This window comes from Oryctolagus cuniculus, chromosome 2 (assembly GCF_051225735.1).
Source record: "Oryctolagus cuniculus isolate XC-2025 breed Fujian yellow rabbit chromosome 2, ASM5122573v1, whole genome shotgun sequence".
Lineage (NCBI taxonomy): Eukaryota > Metazoa > Chordata > Mammalia > Lagomorpha > Leporidae > Oryctolagus > Oryctolagus cuniculus.
In genome coordinates, this window is record NC_142868.1 from 67,552,167 (window position 1) to 67,566,288 (window position 14,122).

At 37.4% G+C, this 14,122-nt stretch overlaps 2 protein-coding genes across 46 annotated transcripts in view; one reads left to right on the forward strand and one right to left on the reverse strand.

Annotated features, from left to right (window-relative positions):
- Window positions 1-14,122, reverse strand: part of LOC149127796 (centromere protein U-like) — a 133,193-nt gene that overhangs the window by 90,243 nt on the left and 28,828 nt on the right. The window lies entirely within an intron of this gene.
- The window catches only part of LOC149127797 (anoctamin-5-like), an 85,647-nt gene that overhangs the window by 30,139 nt on the left and 41,386 nt on the right, over window positions 1-14,122 (forward strand). For 23 of the 34 annotated variants that reach the window (XR_016228997.1, XR_016229000.1, XR_016228999.1 and 20 more), the window contains one exon: window positions 11,295-11,363. Coding sequence is in view for 13 of the 34 variants with exons in the window: in XM_089325605.1 (XP_089181731.1) it covers window positions 11,295-11,363 (69 nt within the window). In the remaining 21 variants the exon portion in view is untranslated. Of the gene's footprint in view, window positions 1-2,652; window positions 2,773-11,294; window positions 11,364-14,122 lie in introns of those variants that run through there. The other 11 variants (XR_016228987.1, XR_016228989.1, XR_016228990.1 and 8 more) reach the window with 2 other exon arrangements.

The following is a 14,122-nucleotide window of genomic DNA, read 5'->3' on the forward strand; positions in this document are numbered from 1 at the left end:
TAAAAATGTACATACACACACACACACACACACGCACACATGCACAATCTATATAGCTTCAGAGGTTTATCAAGCCACCAGGAATATAGATTTATGTATCTAAGAATAACTACATCATTCAGAGAAGCCACTCAGATGTTTGTTCCTTTATAAATAGGCATTTCTAAGCACAAGTTAAATATGAGCACAAATACTCATACTATAAAATATGATCTAAAGATATAAATGGCATGTTTGGAGCCCAAAAAAAGCACAATGTGTTTTAATAACATTCAGTTATATATAACAGAATTAAGATCTTTCTGCCCCAGTTAACTGGTTTTTAACTGTCTTAAGACATGTACCTCATGGTGATTTACAAGGTTACTGATGTTTCTTTTTCTTTATATTAAGAAAAAAATTCACAGCTTAAACTTAAAATACCACATAATGATAGAAGTTTGGGTCATCCTAAGTCATCCTGGTTCTAAGGAACAAAATAAATATACTCATTATTATTGTACACTCAGGAAAAGAATTAGAATCCCTATTCTCTTAGGTATTTTGTTGAGTCTTTGTCAAAAATGGAGTGTAAATTTTGTCCCCTTTGCACATCTTCAATCAATAGTACCACCCTTCTGGATCACAGTTGAGCTTGTTTGTATAATATGATCACTTATAAATATGGTAGATGTCAAAATTCTTACATACATGCACACAAATATGGCTGCTACAGACATAGGGCAAGAGAACTATTGCTTTTTCCTTCTGATTTTGTATTTTGAGTAAATATAGTCAAATTAGAACCATTTGTTCTAATTGGCTTCCACAAATTGATGAATTTCATAAGATAAGCTAATACTATGATGACTTACAAGAATGAATGGTTTTGTTGGTTTTGCTTTGTTTCCTTTTCTTTTCCAAAGTGATTTTCAATCAAACTTATATGTAATAATAGCTGTTACATAGATATAAAATACCACAAATTGAACATGACCACAAATTGAACATGAGCTTCCTAACTTATTCATACCTGACTGACTTACATCCGCTGTCTTTTATGGGAGATCCATCTGGCCTGACTTAGGTGAAAAATGGTATAGAATACTATAAAACAATACTTACAGACATAAACTATTAGAAATACCAGTTGTGCCTGGTTGCTCCTCTTCCAGTCCAGCTCTCTGCTGTGGCCCAGGAGTGCATTAGAGGATGGCCTAAGTCCTTGGGCCCTGCACCCACATAGGAGACCAGGAGGAGCACCTGGCTCCTGGCTTTGGATCAGTGCGGTGTGCCCGCTGCAGCATGCCAGCCGCAGTGGCCGTTGGGGAGTGAACCAACGGAAAAGGAAGACCTTTCTCTCTGTCTCTCTCACTGTCCACTCTGCCTGTCAAAAAAAAAAAAAAAAGAAGAAGAAGAAGAAGAAGAAAAGAAATACCAGTTGTGAAGATTAAAATCATCGAACTTCCTATTCATGGGTTAGCTAAAGCAATTGGAAAGGTGCCTCATTGACATCCAATAAATCATCTATTTCTGTAATTCTATGTGCCACACTTAGGCTATTATATATAATATATATAATATATTATATTATAATATAATATATATTATACAATATATAATATAATAAAATATTATTATATTATTATATTATTATATAATATTTTATTATATCATATAATTTTTATAAATATATTTTATTATATAATATAATTATATTATATAATAATTATATATCTTATTATAATATATTATTAATTATATAATTAATATTAATCAATTAATTAATATAATTAATATATAATTAATATTATATAATTATATAACATATAATTATATTATAATATATTATAATATATTATATATATTATATTATATAATATATATAATATAATATAATATAATAATATTAAGTATTACATATTTTATATTAACTGTGAAAAGCCAAATCAGCCACACATAAAATTCTTTTAGGAGTTCTCTAGTGTTTTTGCTATTTTGAAAGAGAAATAATTAACAGGCAACACAGCATATGAAATTTAAAGTTTTAAGTTTAGTTATTAAAGCAAGCGAATTTGTATAGATTTAAACACAGGATTGATTTTGTTTCACATGAGAAATCAGTGTTAAAGATTAATTTGCATGAGTATTTACTTGCTATAAGACCAACTAGCAGGCTCCCAGCTTTCTAATCTTTAACTGCATGTTTATTTTGTTTTATTGGTGACCAAATTTTAGATAATCGAGCCTGCATTGTGGAACAGCAGTTTAAGCCACTGTTCACAATGCTGTAATTCCCTATTGGAGCAATGAATCCTGGCTGTTTCACTTCTGATCCAGCTTCTTGCTAAAGATCCTGGAAAGGCAGCAAGAAGGTGGTCCAAATACTTGGATCTCTACCACCCACGTGGAAAATCTAAATGGAGTTCCAGGCTCTTGGATTTGACCTGACCCAGCCTGGGCTGTTGCAACCATTTAGGGAGTAAAGCAGTAGAGAGAAGATCTTTTTCTCTCTGTGTCTCTCTCCCTCTTGCTCACTCTCTCTGTCAGTCTGCTTTTTAAAGAAATGAAATAAATCTTTAAGAAAACAAATATTAGGTAATCATTTCCATGTTTTTTGCCACTTGAGAATAAAAATAGAATTTAAAATTGTGCCATTTATGTCTCCTACAGTTTCAAAAAAAATGAGCAAAGCAAAGATTCTATCTTCTTCCGAGATGGGATTAGGCAAATTGATTTTGTACTTTCCTATGCTGATGACTTAAGGGAAGATGCAGAAATAAAAGCGGTAAGTGCCTATGTGAGAAACACAAGAATAACAAAAAGAAGTATATTCTATATTTTGATGTGGATATTCACATTGAATTACGTTGTAAAAAGTCAGAGACTTCCGAAGTGTTATTGAAAGCTGAAACTGAGTGAAAAGACTACAAAATAGGCAGCCGAGTAATGAATGTGTGATGCCAATTAAATTTACTGGATGTTTTAGAGACAAAGTCCTTTTACTTCTCCTCCAAGAAGCTGAGGTATTTTAGACAGCTCACATTAGATATTAAGTGTGGCCACCAAATTGCGGGAGTTTTTGAAAATAATAAAAATCTTTTCAGTGAAAATACTATTTTGAAATTGTAGGATGAATTTATCCAATCTGCAGTGGACTTTGTATTATATTGTAATTATGATCCTATTTTATTTTCATTATGGCAATTGACACTTTCAAAGCTGATATTCTTTGTTCACTTTTATTTATTTTTTAGAAAGCTTTTATTTAATAAATATTAATTTCATAGGTACAGCTTTAGGAATTCTTCCCCATACCCACCCTCACACTTCCACTCCCATCCCACCTTCTGCTCCATCTCCCATTCCATTCTTCATTAAGATTCATGTTTAATTATCTTTTTATACAGAAGACCAACTCTTTACTAAGTAAAGATTTCAACAGACACAGACACACAAAGTATAAATACTGTTTGAAGACAAGTTTTACTGTTAATTATCATAGAACAGCTCATTAAGGACAGAGGTCCTACATGGGGAGCAAGTGCACGGTGACTCTTGTTGATTTAACAATTGAAACTCTTATTCATGATGTCAGTGATCACCTGATGCTCTTATGAGCCGCCAAGGCTATGGAAGCCTCTTGAGTCCACAAACTCCATCAGTATTTAGACAGGGCCATAATCAAATGGAAGTTCTATCCTCCCTTTGGAGAAAGGTACCTCTTCTTTGATGGACCCTTCTTTCCACTGGGATCTCACTCATAGAGATCCTTCATGTAGATCATTCTTTGCCAGAGTGTATTGGCTTTCCATGCCTGAAATGCTTTCATGGGCTTTTTAGCCAGATCTGAATGCCTTAAGGGCTGATTCTGAGGCCAGAGTGATGTTTAGGGTGTTTGTCATTCTCTGAGTCTGCTGTGTGGCCTGCTTCCCATGTTGCATCGTTCTCTCCTTTTTAATTCCACCTGTTGTTATTAGCAGACACTTGGTCTTATTTATGTGATTTTTTTGACACTTATTCCTATATATATGTTACACGCTTAAAATGATCGCTTTAACTAGTAAGATGGCATTAGCACCCACTTTAATGGAATTAGGAGTCCCATGGCAAAATTTTTAGCTTTACCCTTAGGGGTAAGTCCGAGGGAACGTCTGCCGAACTGTACATCTCCTCCCTCTCTTATTTGGGCTCTTATTTTTTACTGTGATCAATTTTCAATTGGATTTAAAGACTTATGAGTAATTCTGTGTTAAGTAAAGTGTTCAACCAATGATATTAAGTAGAAAAAGAAAAGAGTAAAAAAACTAAAATAATAAACTGATCCTCTAAACTCAAGACAAGGGCTATTCAAATATTTGTTCCTCATAGTGTAAATTTCACTCCTAGATGTTTCCTTTTAGGTGCTCTACTAGTTGTCACAGATCAGGGGGAACATATGATATTTGTCTGTTTGGGACTGGTTTATTTCACTAAGTATGATTTTTTCAGATTCATCAATTTTGTTGCCAATGTCCGGATTTCATTTTTTTTTTTTTACCACTATGTAGTATTCCATTAGTACATATCCCATAATTTCTTTATCCAGTCTTCTGTTGACTGGCATTTAGGTTGATTCCATGTTTTAGCTATCGTGAATTGAGCTGCAATAAACATGGAGCTGCAGATAGCTCTTTTATTTGCCGATTTTATTTCCTTTGGGAAAATTACAAAGGGTGGGATGGCTGGGTCCTATGGTAGGACTATATTCAGATTTCTGACATACCTCCAAATTGTCTTCCATGCTAGCTTTACCAGTTTTCATTCCCACCAACAGTGGATTAGGGTACCTTTTTCCCTACATCCTCACCAGCATTTGTTGTTTGTTGATTTCTGTGTGAAAGCCATTCTAGCTGGGGTGAGGTGAAAACTCATTGTGGTTTTGATTTGCATTTCCCTGATGGTTAGTGATCCTGAACATTTTTGCATGTGTCTGTTGGCCATTTGGATTTCCTCTTTGAAAAATGTCTGTTTAATGGGGCCGGCACTGTGGCAGAGCAGGTAAACACCCCGGCCTGAAGTGCTGGCATCCCATATGGGTGCGTGTTCTAGTCCCGGCTGCTCCTCTTCCAATGCAGCTCTCTGCTGTGGCCTAGGATAGCAGTAGAAGATGGCCCAAGTCCTTGGGCCCCTGCACCCATGTGGGAGACCCGAAAGAAGCTGCTGGCTCCTGGCTTCAGATCAGTGCCGCTCTGGGCATTGCGGCCATCTGGAGAGTAAACCATTGGATGGAAGATCACTCTCTATCTGCCTCTCTGCCTCTCTTCTCTCTGTATATCCCTGACTTTTGAATAAATAAATAATTCTTAAAAAAAAAAGAAAAATGTCTGTCTAAGTCCTTGGCCCTTCTCTTAAGTGGGTTGTTTGTTTTGTTGTTGTGGAGTTTTTGATCTCTTTTTAGATTCTGAATATTAATCCTTTATCAGTTGCATAGTTTGTGAATAATTTCTCCCATTCTGTCGTTTGCCTCTTCACTTTCCTGACTGTTCCTTTTGCCTTTCAGAAACTTCTCAATTTGATGTAATCCTAGTTGTTAATTTTGGCTTTGGCTGCCTGTGCCTCTCGGGTCTTTTCCAAGAAGTCTTTGTGCCAATATCTTGCAGGAATTCTCCAATGTTCTCTAATAATTTGATGGTGTTAGGACGTAGGCTTAGATCTTTAATCCATGTTGAGTGAATATTTGTGTAAGGTGTAAGGTAGGGGTCTTGCTTCATTCTTCTGCATGTGGGAATCTAGTTTTCCCAGCACCATTTGTAGAATAGACTGTCCTTATTCCAGGAATTGGTTTTAGCTCCTTGATCAAATATTATAAGTTGGCTGTAGATGTTTGGATTGATTTCTGCTCTGTTCCATTGGTTTATCCATCTGTTTTTGTACAAGTCCCAGGCTGTTTTGATTATAACTGCCCTGTAGTATGTCTTAAAATCTGGTATTGTGATGCTTCCGGCTTTGATTTGTTGTGTAAAATTGCTTTAGCTATTCGAGGTCTCCTGTGTCTCCATATGAATTTCAGCACCATTTTTTCTAAATCTGAGAAGAATGTCTTTGGTGTTTTGATTGATATCACATTGAATCTGTACCTTGCTTTTGGGAGATTGGACATTTTGATGATATTCATTCCTCCAATCCATGAACATGGAAGAATTTTCCATTTTTCTTTTTGTGTCTTCTTCTATTTCTTTAAGGTTTTGTAATTCTCATTGTAGAGATCTTTAACTTCATTGGGTAAGTTTATTCCAAAGTATTTGATGGTTTTTGTAACTATTGTGAATGTGATTAATCTTGAAGTTCATTCTCAGCTGTGGCATTGTCTGTGTATACAAAGGCTGTTGATTTTTGTATACTGATTTTATATCTTGCTACTTTACTAAACTCTTCTATGAGTTCCAATAGCCTCTTAGTGGAGTTTTTGTATCCTCTATATAAAGAATCATGTCTTATGCAAAGAGGGATAGTTTGACTTCCTTCTTCCCAATTTGCATCCCTTTGATTTCATTTTCTTGCCTAATGGATCTGGCAAAAAACTTCTAGTACTATATTGAATAGCAGTAGTGAGAGTTGCCATCCCTGTCTGGTACCAGATCTCACTGGGAATGCTTCCAACGTTTCCCCATTTAATAGAATGTTGGCTGTGGGTTTTGTCACTCCCCCTCTTCATGGAGGAACGACACAGGACCCTGCGCTGTTCTTTCGTCTGCTCGGCCCTCCCCGGGTTTGCTGCTGGTTCTTCCCGGGTTGGCTACTATCCCTTCCACCTCCGTGGAAGGGCAGTTCCCCCTGGCCACATTCCCCACTTCCGCAGGGGAGCGGCACACCGCCGGCCGGCTTTCTCGGGGGGCTGCACAGGTGTTCCCTCAGATGTTCCCCTTAGATGTTCCTCATAGATGTTCCTGGTGCATGCCGTCTCTCTCCTCCTTTATAGTCCTCCTCCGCCAATCCTAACTCGGCTGCCCACACGCCGAGTACGCTGCTCTCCAATCAGGAGCAAGTCCTACAGTTTATTGATTGAACTGGAGGCAGCTGTGCAGAAGCTGTTTACTTCTCTCCCAGCGCCATATTGTGGGAGAGCAGATGCATAGAATAAGTCTTAATTCCAGTAACTTAGTCCAGTCCGGATTGCTCCCCACAGGTTTTTCATAAATTGCTTTGATTGTATTGAGGAATGTTATTTCTATACCCAATTTGCTTAGAGTTTTCATCATGAAAGGAAATTGTATTTTGTCAAATGCTTACTCTGCATCTGTTGAGATAATCATGTGGGGTTTTTCTTTTTCAGCAGTTTGTTAATGTGGTGTATCACATTGATTGATTTGCGAATGTTGAATCATCCCCGCATACCAGGGATAAATCCCATTTGGTCTGGGTGGGTGATCTTTTCATGTGTTGTTGGATTTGATTGGCTAGAATTTTGTTGAGGATTTTTGTGTCTACGTTTATCAGGGAAATTGGTTTGTAATTCTCTTTCTCGGTTGCGTCTTTTTCAGGTTTATGAATGAAGGTGATGTTGGCTTTGTAGAAAGAATTTGGGAGGATTCCCTCTCTTTCAGTTGTTCTGAATAACTTGAGAGGAATTGGAATTTGTTCTTCTTAAATGTCTGGTAGAATTCAGCATTGAAGCCATCCAGTCCTGGGCTTTTCTTTGTTTGCCTGTGTTATGGGTCTATTTAGGTTTTCTATGTCTTTATGGCTCAATTTAGGTAGATTGTATGTGTCCATGAATCTATTTCTTCTTGGCATATAGCTCTTTGTAATAATTTTTGATGATTCTTTTTATTTCTTTGGTGTCTATTGTTACATTTCCTTTTTAATCTCTAATTTTACTGATTTTGTTCTTCTCTGTCGTCTTTTTGGTTAATTAGGCCACTGGTGTGTCACTTTTGTTTATTTTTCAAAAAACCAGCTCTTCCTTTTGCTGATCTTTTGTTATGTTTTTTTTTTGGATTCAATTTTGTTGATTTCTTCTCTAATTTTAATTATTTCTTTTCTCCTAGTAGTTTTGGCCTTGGTTTATTCTTGTTTTTCTAGATCCTTGAGATGCATCAATAGCTCATTTATTTGGTGCTTTTGCAATTTTTTTAAAGATTTATATTATTTAATTGAAAAGTTTCAGAGAGGTAGAGACAGGAGAGAGGTCTTCTATCCGCTGGTTCAATCCTCAGATGGCAGCAACTGCCAGAGCTGCACTGATCCAAAACCAGGAGCCAGGAGCTTCTTCCAGGTCTCCCATGTGGGTACAGGGGCCCAAGTATTTGGGCCATCCTCCACTGCTTTTCCAGGCCATAGCAGAGAGTTGTATCAGAAGATGAGCAGTTGGGTCTTGAACTGGCATCCATATGGGATGTTGGCGCTTCAGGCCATGACTTTAACTGACTGAGCAACAGCACTGACCTCCAATTTCTTGCTGTTGACACCTATTGCTATAAACATTCTTCTTTTCACTGCTTTTGCTGTATCATGGAAGTTTTGATATGTTTTGTTGTCATCTGCATTCGTTTCCAGAAATTTTTTTATTTTTTTTTATGTCTTCTATGACCCACTTCTCATTCAGGAGCATGTTTTTCAGTCTCCATGCATTTGCATATGCTCTAGAAATTCCTGACTTCCTGATTTCCAACCTCATTCCATTGTGGTCCAATAAGATTCATGGTATGATTCAGTTTTTGAATTTGCTGAAACTTGCTTATGGCCTAGTATATGGTCAATCCTAGAGAAAGATCCATGCACTGCTGAGAAGAATGTGTATTCTGGAATTGTAGGGTGAAAAGTTCTGTAGTTATCTGTTAGTTCCATTTGGTCTATAGTTAGATTAATTCTGCTGTGTTCTTGTTGATTTTCCATCTGGTTGATCTGTCCATTGCTGAAAGTGGAGCTTTGCAGTCCTCCAATACTATTGTATTTGAGTATAAGTCTCCCTTTAAATCTCTTAATATTTCTTTTAATTGGCCAGGTTCCCTGTAATTAGGTGCATACACGTTTATAATAGTTACATCTCCCTGTTGATTTGATCCCTTAAACATTATATAGTACCCTTCTTTGACTCTTTTAGCAGTTTTTCTGTTAAAGTTAATATTTTTCTGATATTAAGATGGCTATACCAGCTCTTTTTTGGTTTCTTTTGGCAAGGAATATCTTCTTTCATCCTTTCACTTTCAGTCTGCATATATCTTTGTTGGTGAGATATGTTTCTTATAGGCAGAACATACATGGGTTTTATTTTTTAATCCAGTCAGCCAGTCTGGTCTTTTTTAAAATTTTATTATTATTATTATTATTTGAAAGACAGAGTTAGACAGTGAGAGAGAGAGACAGAGAGAAAGGTCTTCCTTTTCCTTTGGTTCACCCCCAAATGGCCGCTATGGCTGCACGTTGTGCCGATTTGAAGCCAGGAGCCAGGTGCTCCTCCTGGTCTTCCATGTGGGTGCAGGGACCCAAGCCCTTGGGCCATCCTCCACTGTACTCCCGGGCCACAGCAGAGAGCTGAACTGGAAGAGGAGCAACAGGGACAGATCCAGCACCCCGACTGGGACTAGAACCCGGTGTGCTGGCGCCGCAGGCGGAGGATTAGCCTAGTGAATTGCGGTGCTGGCAAGTCTAGTCTTTTGACTATGGAGTTGAGGCCGTTTACAATCAAGGGGAGTATTGATAAGTAATGACTTTGCCCTGCTATTTTTCCAAAAATATTCCTAATTTTTACTTTGAACTTCCTTTGATCTTTTACTGAGAGATTTTATTCCTTTACCTTCTTTTGTAGTGATGACCATGTTTCTGTGTGCAGCACATCAGTAAGCATCTTTTGTAGGGCTAGATGGGTGATGACAAATTCTTTCCATTTCATTTTTTGTTTTAAAAGATTTATTGATTTATTTGAAAACCAGAGTAACACAGAGATAGGAGAGACAGAGAGAGGTCTACCATCAGCTTGTTCATTTCCAATTGGCCACAACAGGCGGAACTGTGATGATCCGAGGCCAGGAGCCAGGAGCTTCTTCCAGGTCTCCCATGTGGGTGCAGGGGCCCAAGCACTTGGGCCATCTTCTGCTGCTTTCCCAGGCATAGCAGAGAGCTGGATCAGAAGTGGAGCAACTGGGTCTCGAACCAATGTCCGGGATGCCAGCACTGCAGGCGGCTGCTACACCACAGAGCTGTCCCCTCAATTTCTATTTGTTATGGAAATTCTTTATTTCACATTCATTCATAAATGAGAGCTTTGCAGGGTATAATATTCTGGGATGACAGTTTTTTTTTTCTGTTAATCTTGGACTATATCTTACCACTCTCTCCTAGCCTGTAGGGTTTCTGATGAGAAGTCTGCTGTGAGTCTAATTGGAGATCCCCTGAAAGTAATCTGGCATTTCTCTCATGCACATTTTAGAATCTTCTCTTTATGTCATTTGGACTTGGGTAGCTTCTATTTCTTTCCCAGGCCATAGCAGAGAGCTGGATCAGAAGAGGAGCAGCTGGGACAAGAACCGGCACCCACATGGGATGCCATTGCTGCAGGCCAGGGCTTTAACCTGCTGTGTCACAGCGCAGGCCCTGATACAGGCCTATATTGTACAGTGTTCAATATCTACCCTCATTTTGGTGAAAACATTCAAAATCCTCTCTCCTAGCTTTTTAAAAAACATATTATACATACTCAAGACATGCCTATTTGAAGATTAGTGTTTGAAGATACTGTAATTAAGTATTTTAAAATTTTAGTGTGTATTTTGTTATACTTTACTCACAGTTCAAGCAAAAATATTGATGATCAGTGAATTGTTTTTAAGTCTACATAATTTGATTATGTGAACTAATGACCTATAGTTTAATTTGATTTTTCTCTGTGTGAAGCCATTCTATCCTTCAAGATTAAAAAGTCATATTGACATTTTGGCTTAAAGTTGAATTAAATATATAATTTATTTGCAGAGTATTGAACTTTGTAATACTGAGTCATCCCAAATAACAGCATGATATATTTGTCTTATTGTAAAGCTTTTATTTAAAAAGCAGTATTTTATTCAGTAAAGTTTTTATATGTCTTCCATTAAAAGTTCTGCTGCATATTTCCCAGAGATTATAGGATATATTGGATTTTTATGATTATTGGGAATTATTGTACAGATGGAAAACAGTACATGACATTAAGTTTGACGTAATACACGGAGGCCTTTTTAAAATAACTGGGGTGGGACACAGAACACTTAGAAGTTTGGCCATCGTGTACCAAGTCTCTCATTGAACAAATAAGAATAAAAGTATTCTGCATAATTCTGTTTGTTTTGCTAAAGGAAAGAAGAAAAGAATTTGAGCAAAATCTCCGAAAATCAGGTCTTGAATTGGAAATTGAAGACAAGAGGGTAAGTTTCAATATATATTTATACCTGAATCTTATTTTGTAAAATTTTTATTTATTTAAATATTGTTTGAGATAGAGCACTCTTATCCGCAATGAAGCCAGATAATCCAGACCACAATCCAGGCCAGACTCACACCATGGTCTTCCTCTGGCTATATCAACACAGTCCAAGTCTTCCACATAAGTGGCAAGTGGGATCTCACTCACAGAGATCTTTCATTTAGGGTGGTTGTTGTTGTTTTTTTTTTTTTTTTTTTTTTTTTTTTTTTTTTTTTTGCCAGAGTGTCTTGCCTTTCCATGCCTGAGAAACTCTGATGGGTTTCTTAGCCAGATCCAAATGCCTTAAGGGCTGATTCTGAGGCCAGAATGCTGTTTAGGACACCTTTCATTCTATGATTCTGCTGTGTAGCCTGCTTCCCACGTTAAATCGTTTTCTCCTTTTTCATTCTATCAGTATTCGCAGACACTGGTCTTGTTTATGTGATCCTTTGACACTTAATCCTATCATTATGATCAATTATGAACTTAAACTGATTACTTTGACTAGTGAGATGGCATTGGTACATGCCAGCTTGATGGGATTGAGTTGGAATCCCCTGGCATGTTTCTAGCTCTACCATTAGGAGTAAGTCTGAGAGAGCATGTGCCGAACTGTACTGGTCGTCCCTCTCTCAGTCCCACTCTTATATTTAACAGGGGCCACTTTTCAGTTAAATTTAAACACCTAAGAATAATTATGTGTTAATCAAAGAGTTCAACCAATAATATTAATTAGAAAAACATACTAAAAGGGATAGAGTATTAAGTTGTTCCTCGACAGTTAGGACAAGGGCTGATCAAGTCATTGTTTCTCATAGTGTCCATTTCCCTTCTACAGGTTTCCTTTTAGGTGCTCAGTTAGTTGTCACAGATCAGGGAGAACCTATGATATATGTCCCTTTGGGACTGGCTTAATTCACTCAGCATGATGTTTTCCAAATTCCACCATCTTGTTGCAAATGACTGGATTTCATTTTTTTAGTGCTCTTTAGTATTCTGTAGAGCACATATCCCATAATTTCTTTATCTAGTCTTCTGTTGATGGGCATTTAGGTTGATTCCAGGTCTTAGCTATTGTGAATTGAGTTACAATAAACATTGAGGTGAAGACAGCTCTTTTATTTGCCAATTTAATTTCCTTTGGGTAAATTCCAAGGAGTGGGATGGCTGGATCATGTGGAAGGGCTATATTCAGGTTTCTGAGAAATCTCCAAACTGACTCACATAGTGGCTTTACCAGTTTGCATTCCCACCAACAGTGGGTTAGTGTCCCTTTTTCCCCACATCCTCGCCAGCACCTGTTGTTTCTTGATTTCTATATTTAAGCCATTCTAACTGGGGTGAGGTGAACTTGTGGTTTTGATTTGCATTTCCCTGATTGCTAGTGATCCTGAATATTTTTTATGTGTCTGTTGGACATTTGGATTTCCTCTTTTGAAAAATGTCTAGCGCAGTTCTGGCTGTTGCCTCTTCCAGCCAATTTGGGAGTAAACAATCGGAAGGAATTCCTCTCTCTCTCTCTGCCTCTCCTCTCTCTGTGTAACTCTCACTCTCAAATAAAAAATAAATAAATTTATATAAAAAAAGAAATGTCTATTTAGGTCCTGGTCCAATCTCTTAAGTGGATTGTTAGTTTTTTTTTGTTGTGGAGTTTCTTGATCTCTTTTTAGATTCTGTTATTAATCCTTTATCAGTTGCATAGTTTGCACATATTTTTTCCCACTCTGTCCATTGCCTTTTCACATTGCTGACTATTTCTTTTGCGGTACAGAAACTTCTCAATTTGATGTAATCCCAGTTGTTAATTCTGGCTTTGACAGCCTGTGCCTCTGGGGTCTTTTCCAAGAAGTCTTTTCCTGTGCCTTTATCTTGTAGGGTTTCTCAATGTTCTCTAATAATTTGATGGTATCGGATCGTAGAATTAGCTCTTTAATCCATGTTGAGTGTATTTTTGTGTAAGGTGTAAGGTAGGGGTCTTGCTTCAGCGTACTTTGGATCCCCTAAAGGATCATATCATCGGTAAAGAAGCATAGTTTGAATTCTTCCTTTCCAACTTGTATCCCTTTAATTTCTTTTTCTTGCCTAATGGCGCTGGCTAAAACTTCCAGAACTATATTGAATAGCAGTGGTGAGAGTGGGCATCCCTGTCTGGTACCAGATCTCAGTGGAAAGCTTCCAACTTTTCCCCATTCAGTAGTATGCTGGCCATGATTTTTTCATAAATTGCATTGATTGCATTGAGGATTGTTCCTTCTATACCCAGTTTGCTTAGAGTTTTCATCATGAAAGGGTGTTGAATTTTCTCAGATGCTTTCTCTGCATCTATTGAAATAATCATATTGTTTTTCTTCTGCAGTCTGTTAATGTGGTGTATCACATTGATTGATTTGCAAACATTGAACCATCCCTGCATACCAGGGATAAATCCCACTTGGTCTGGGTGGATGATCTTTCTGATGTGTTGTTGCATTGTATTGGTCAGAATTTTATTGAGGATTTTGCGTCTATGTTCATCAGGGAAATTGGTCTGTAATTATCCTTCTCTGCTGCATCCTTTTCAAGTTTAGGTTAAGGTGATGCTCATAAAAAGCATTTTGGAGGATTCCCTCTCTTTCAGTTGTTCTGAATAGTTAGAGAAGAATTGGAATTAGTTCTCCTTTAAATGTCTGGCAGAATTCAGCATTGAAGCCTCTGGTCCTGGGCTTTTCTTTGTTGAGAGGT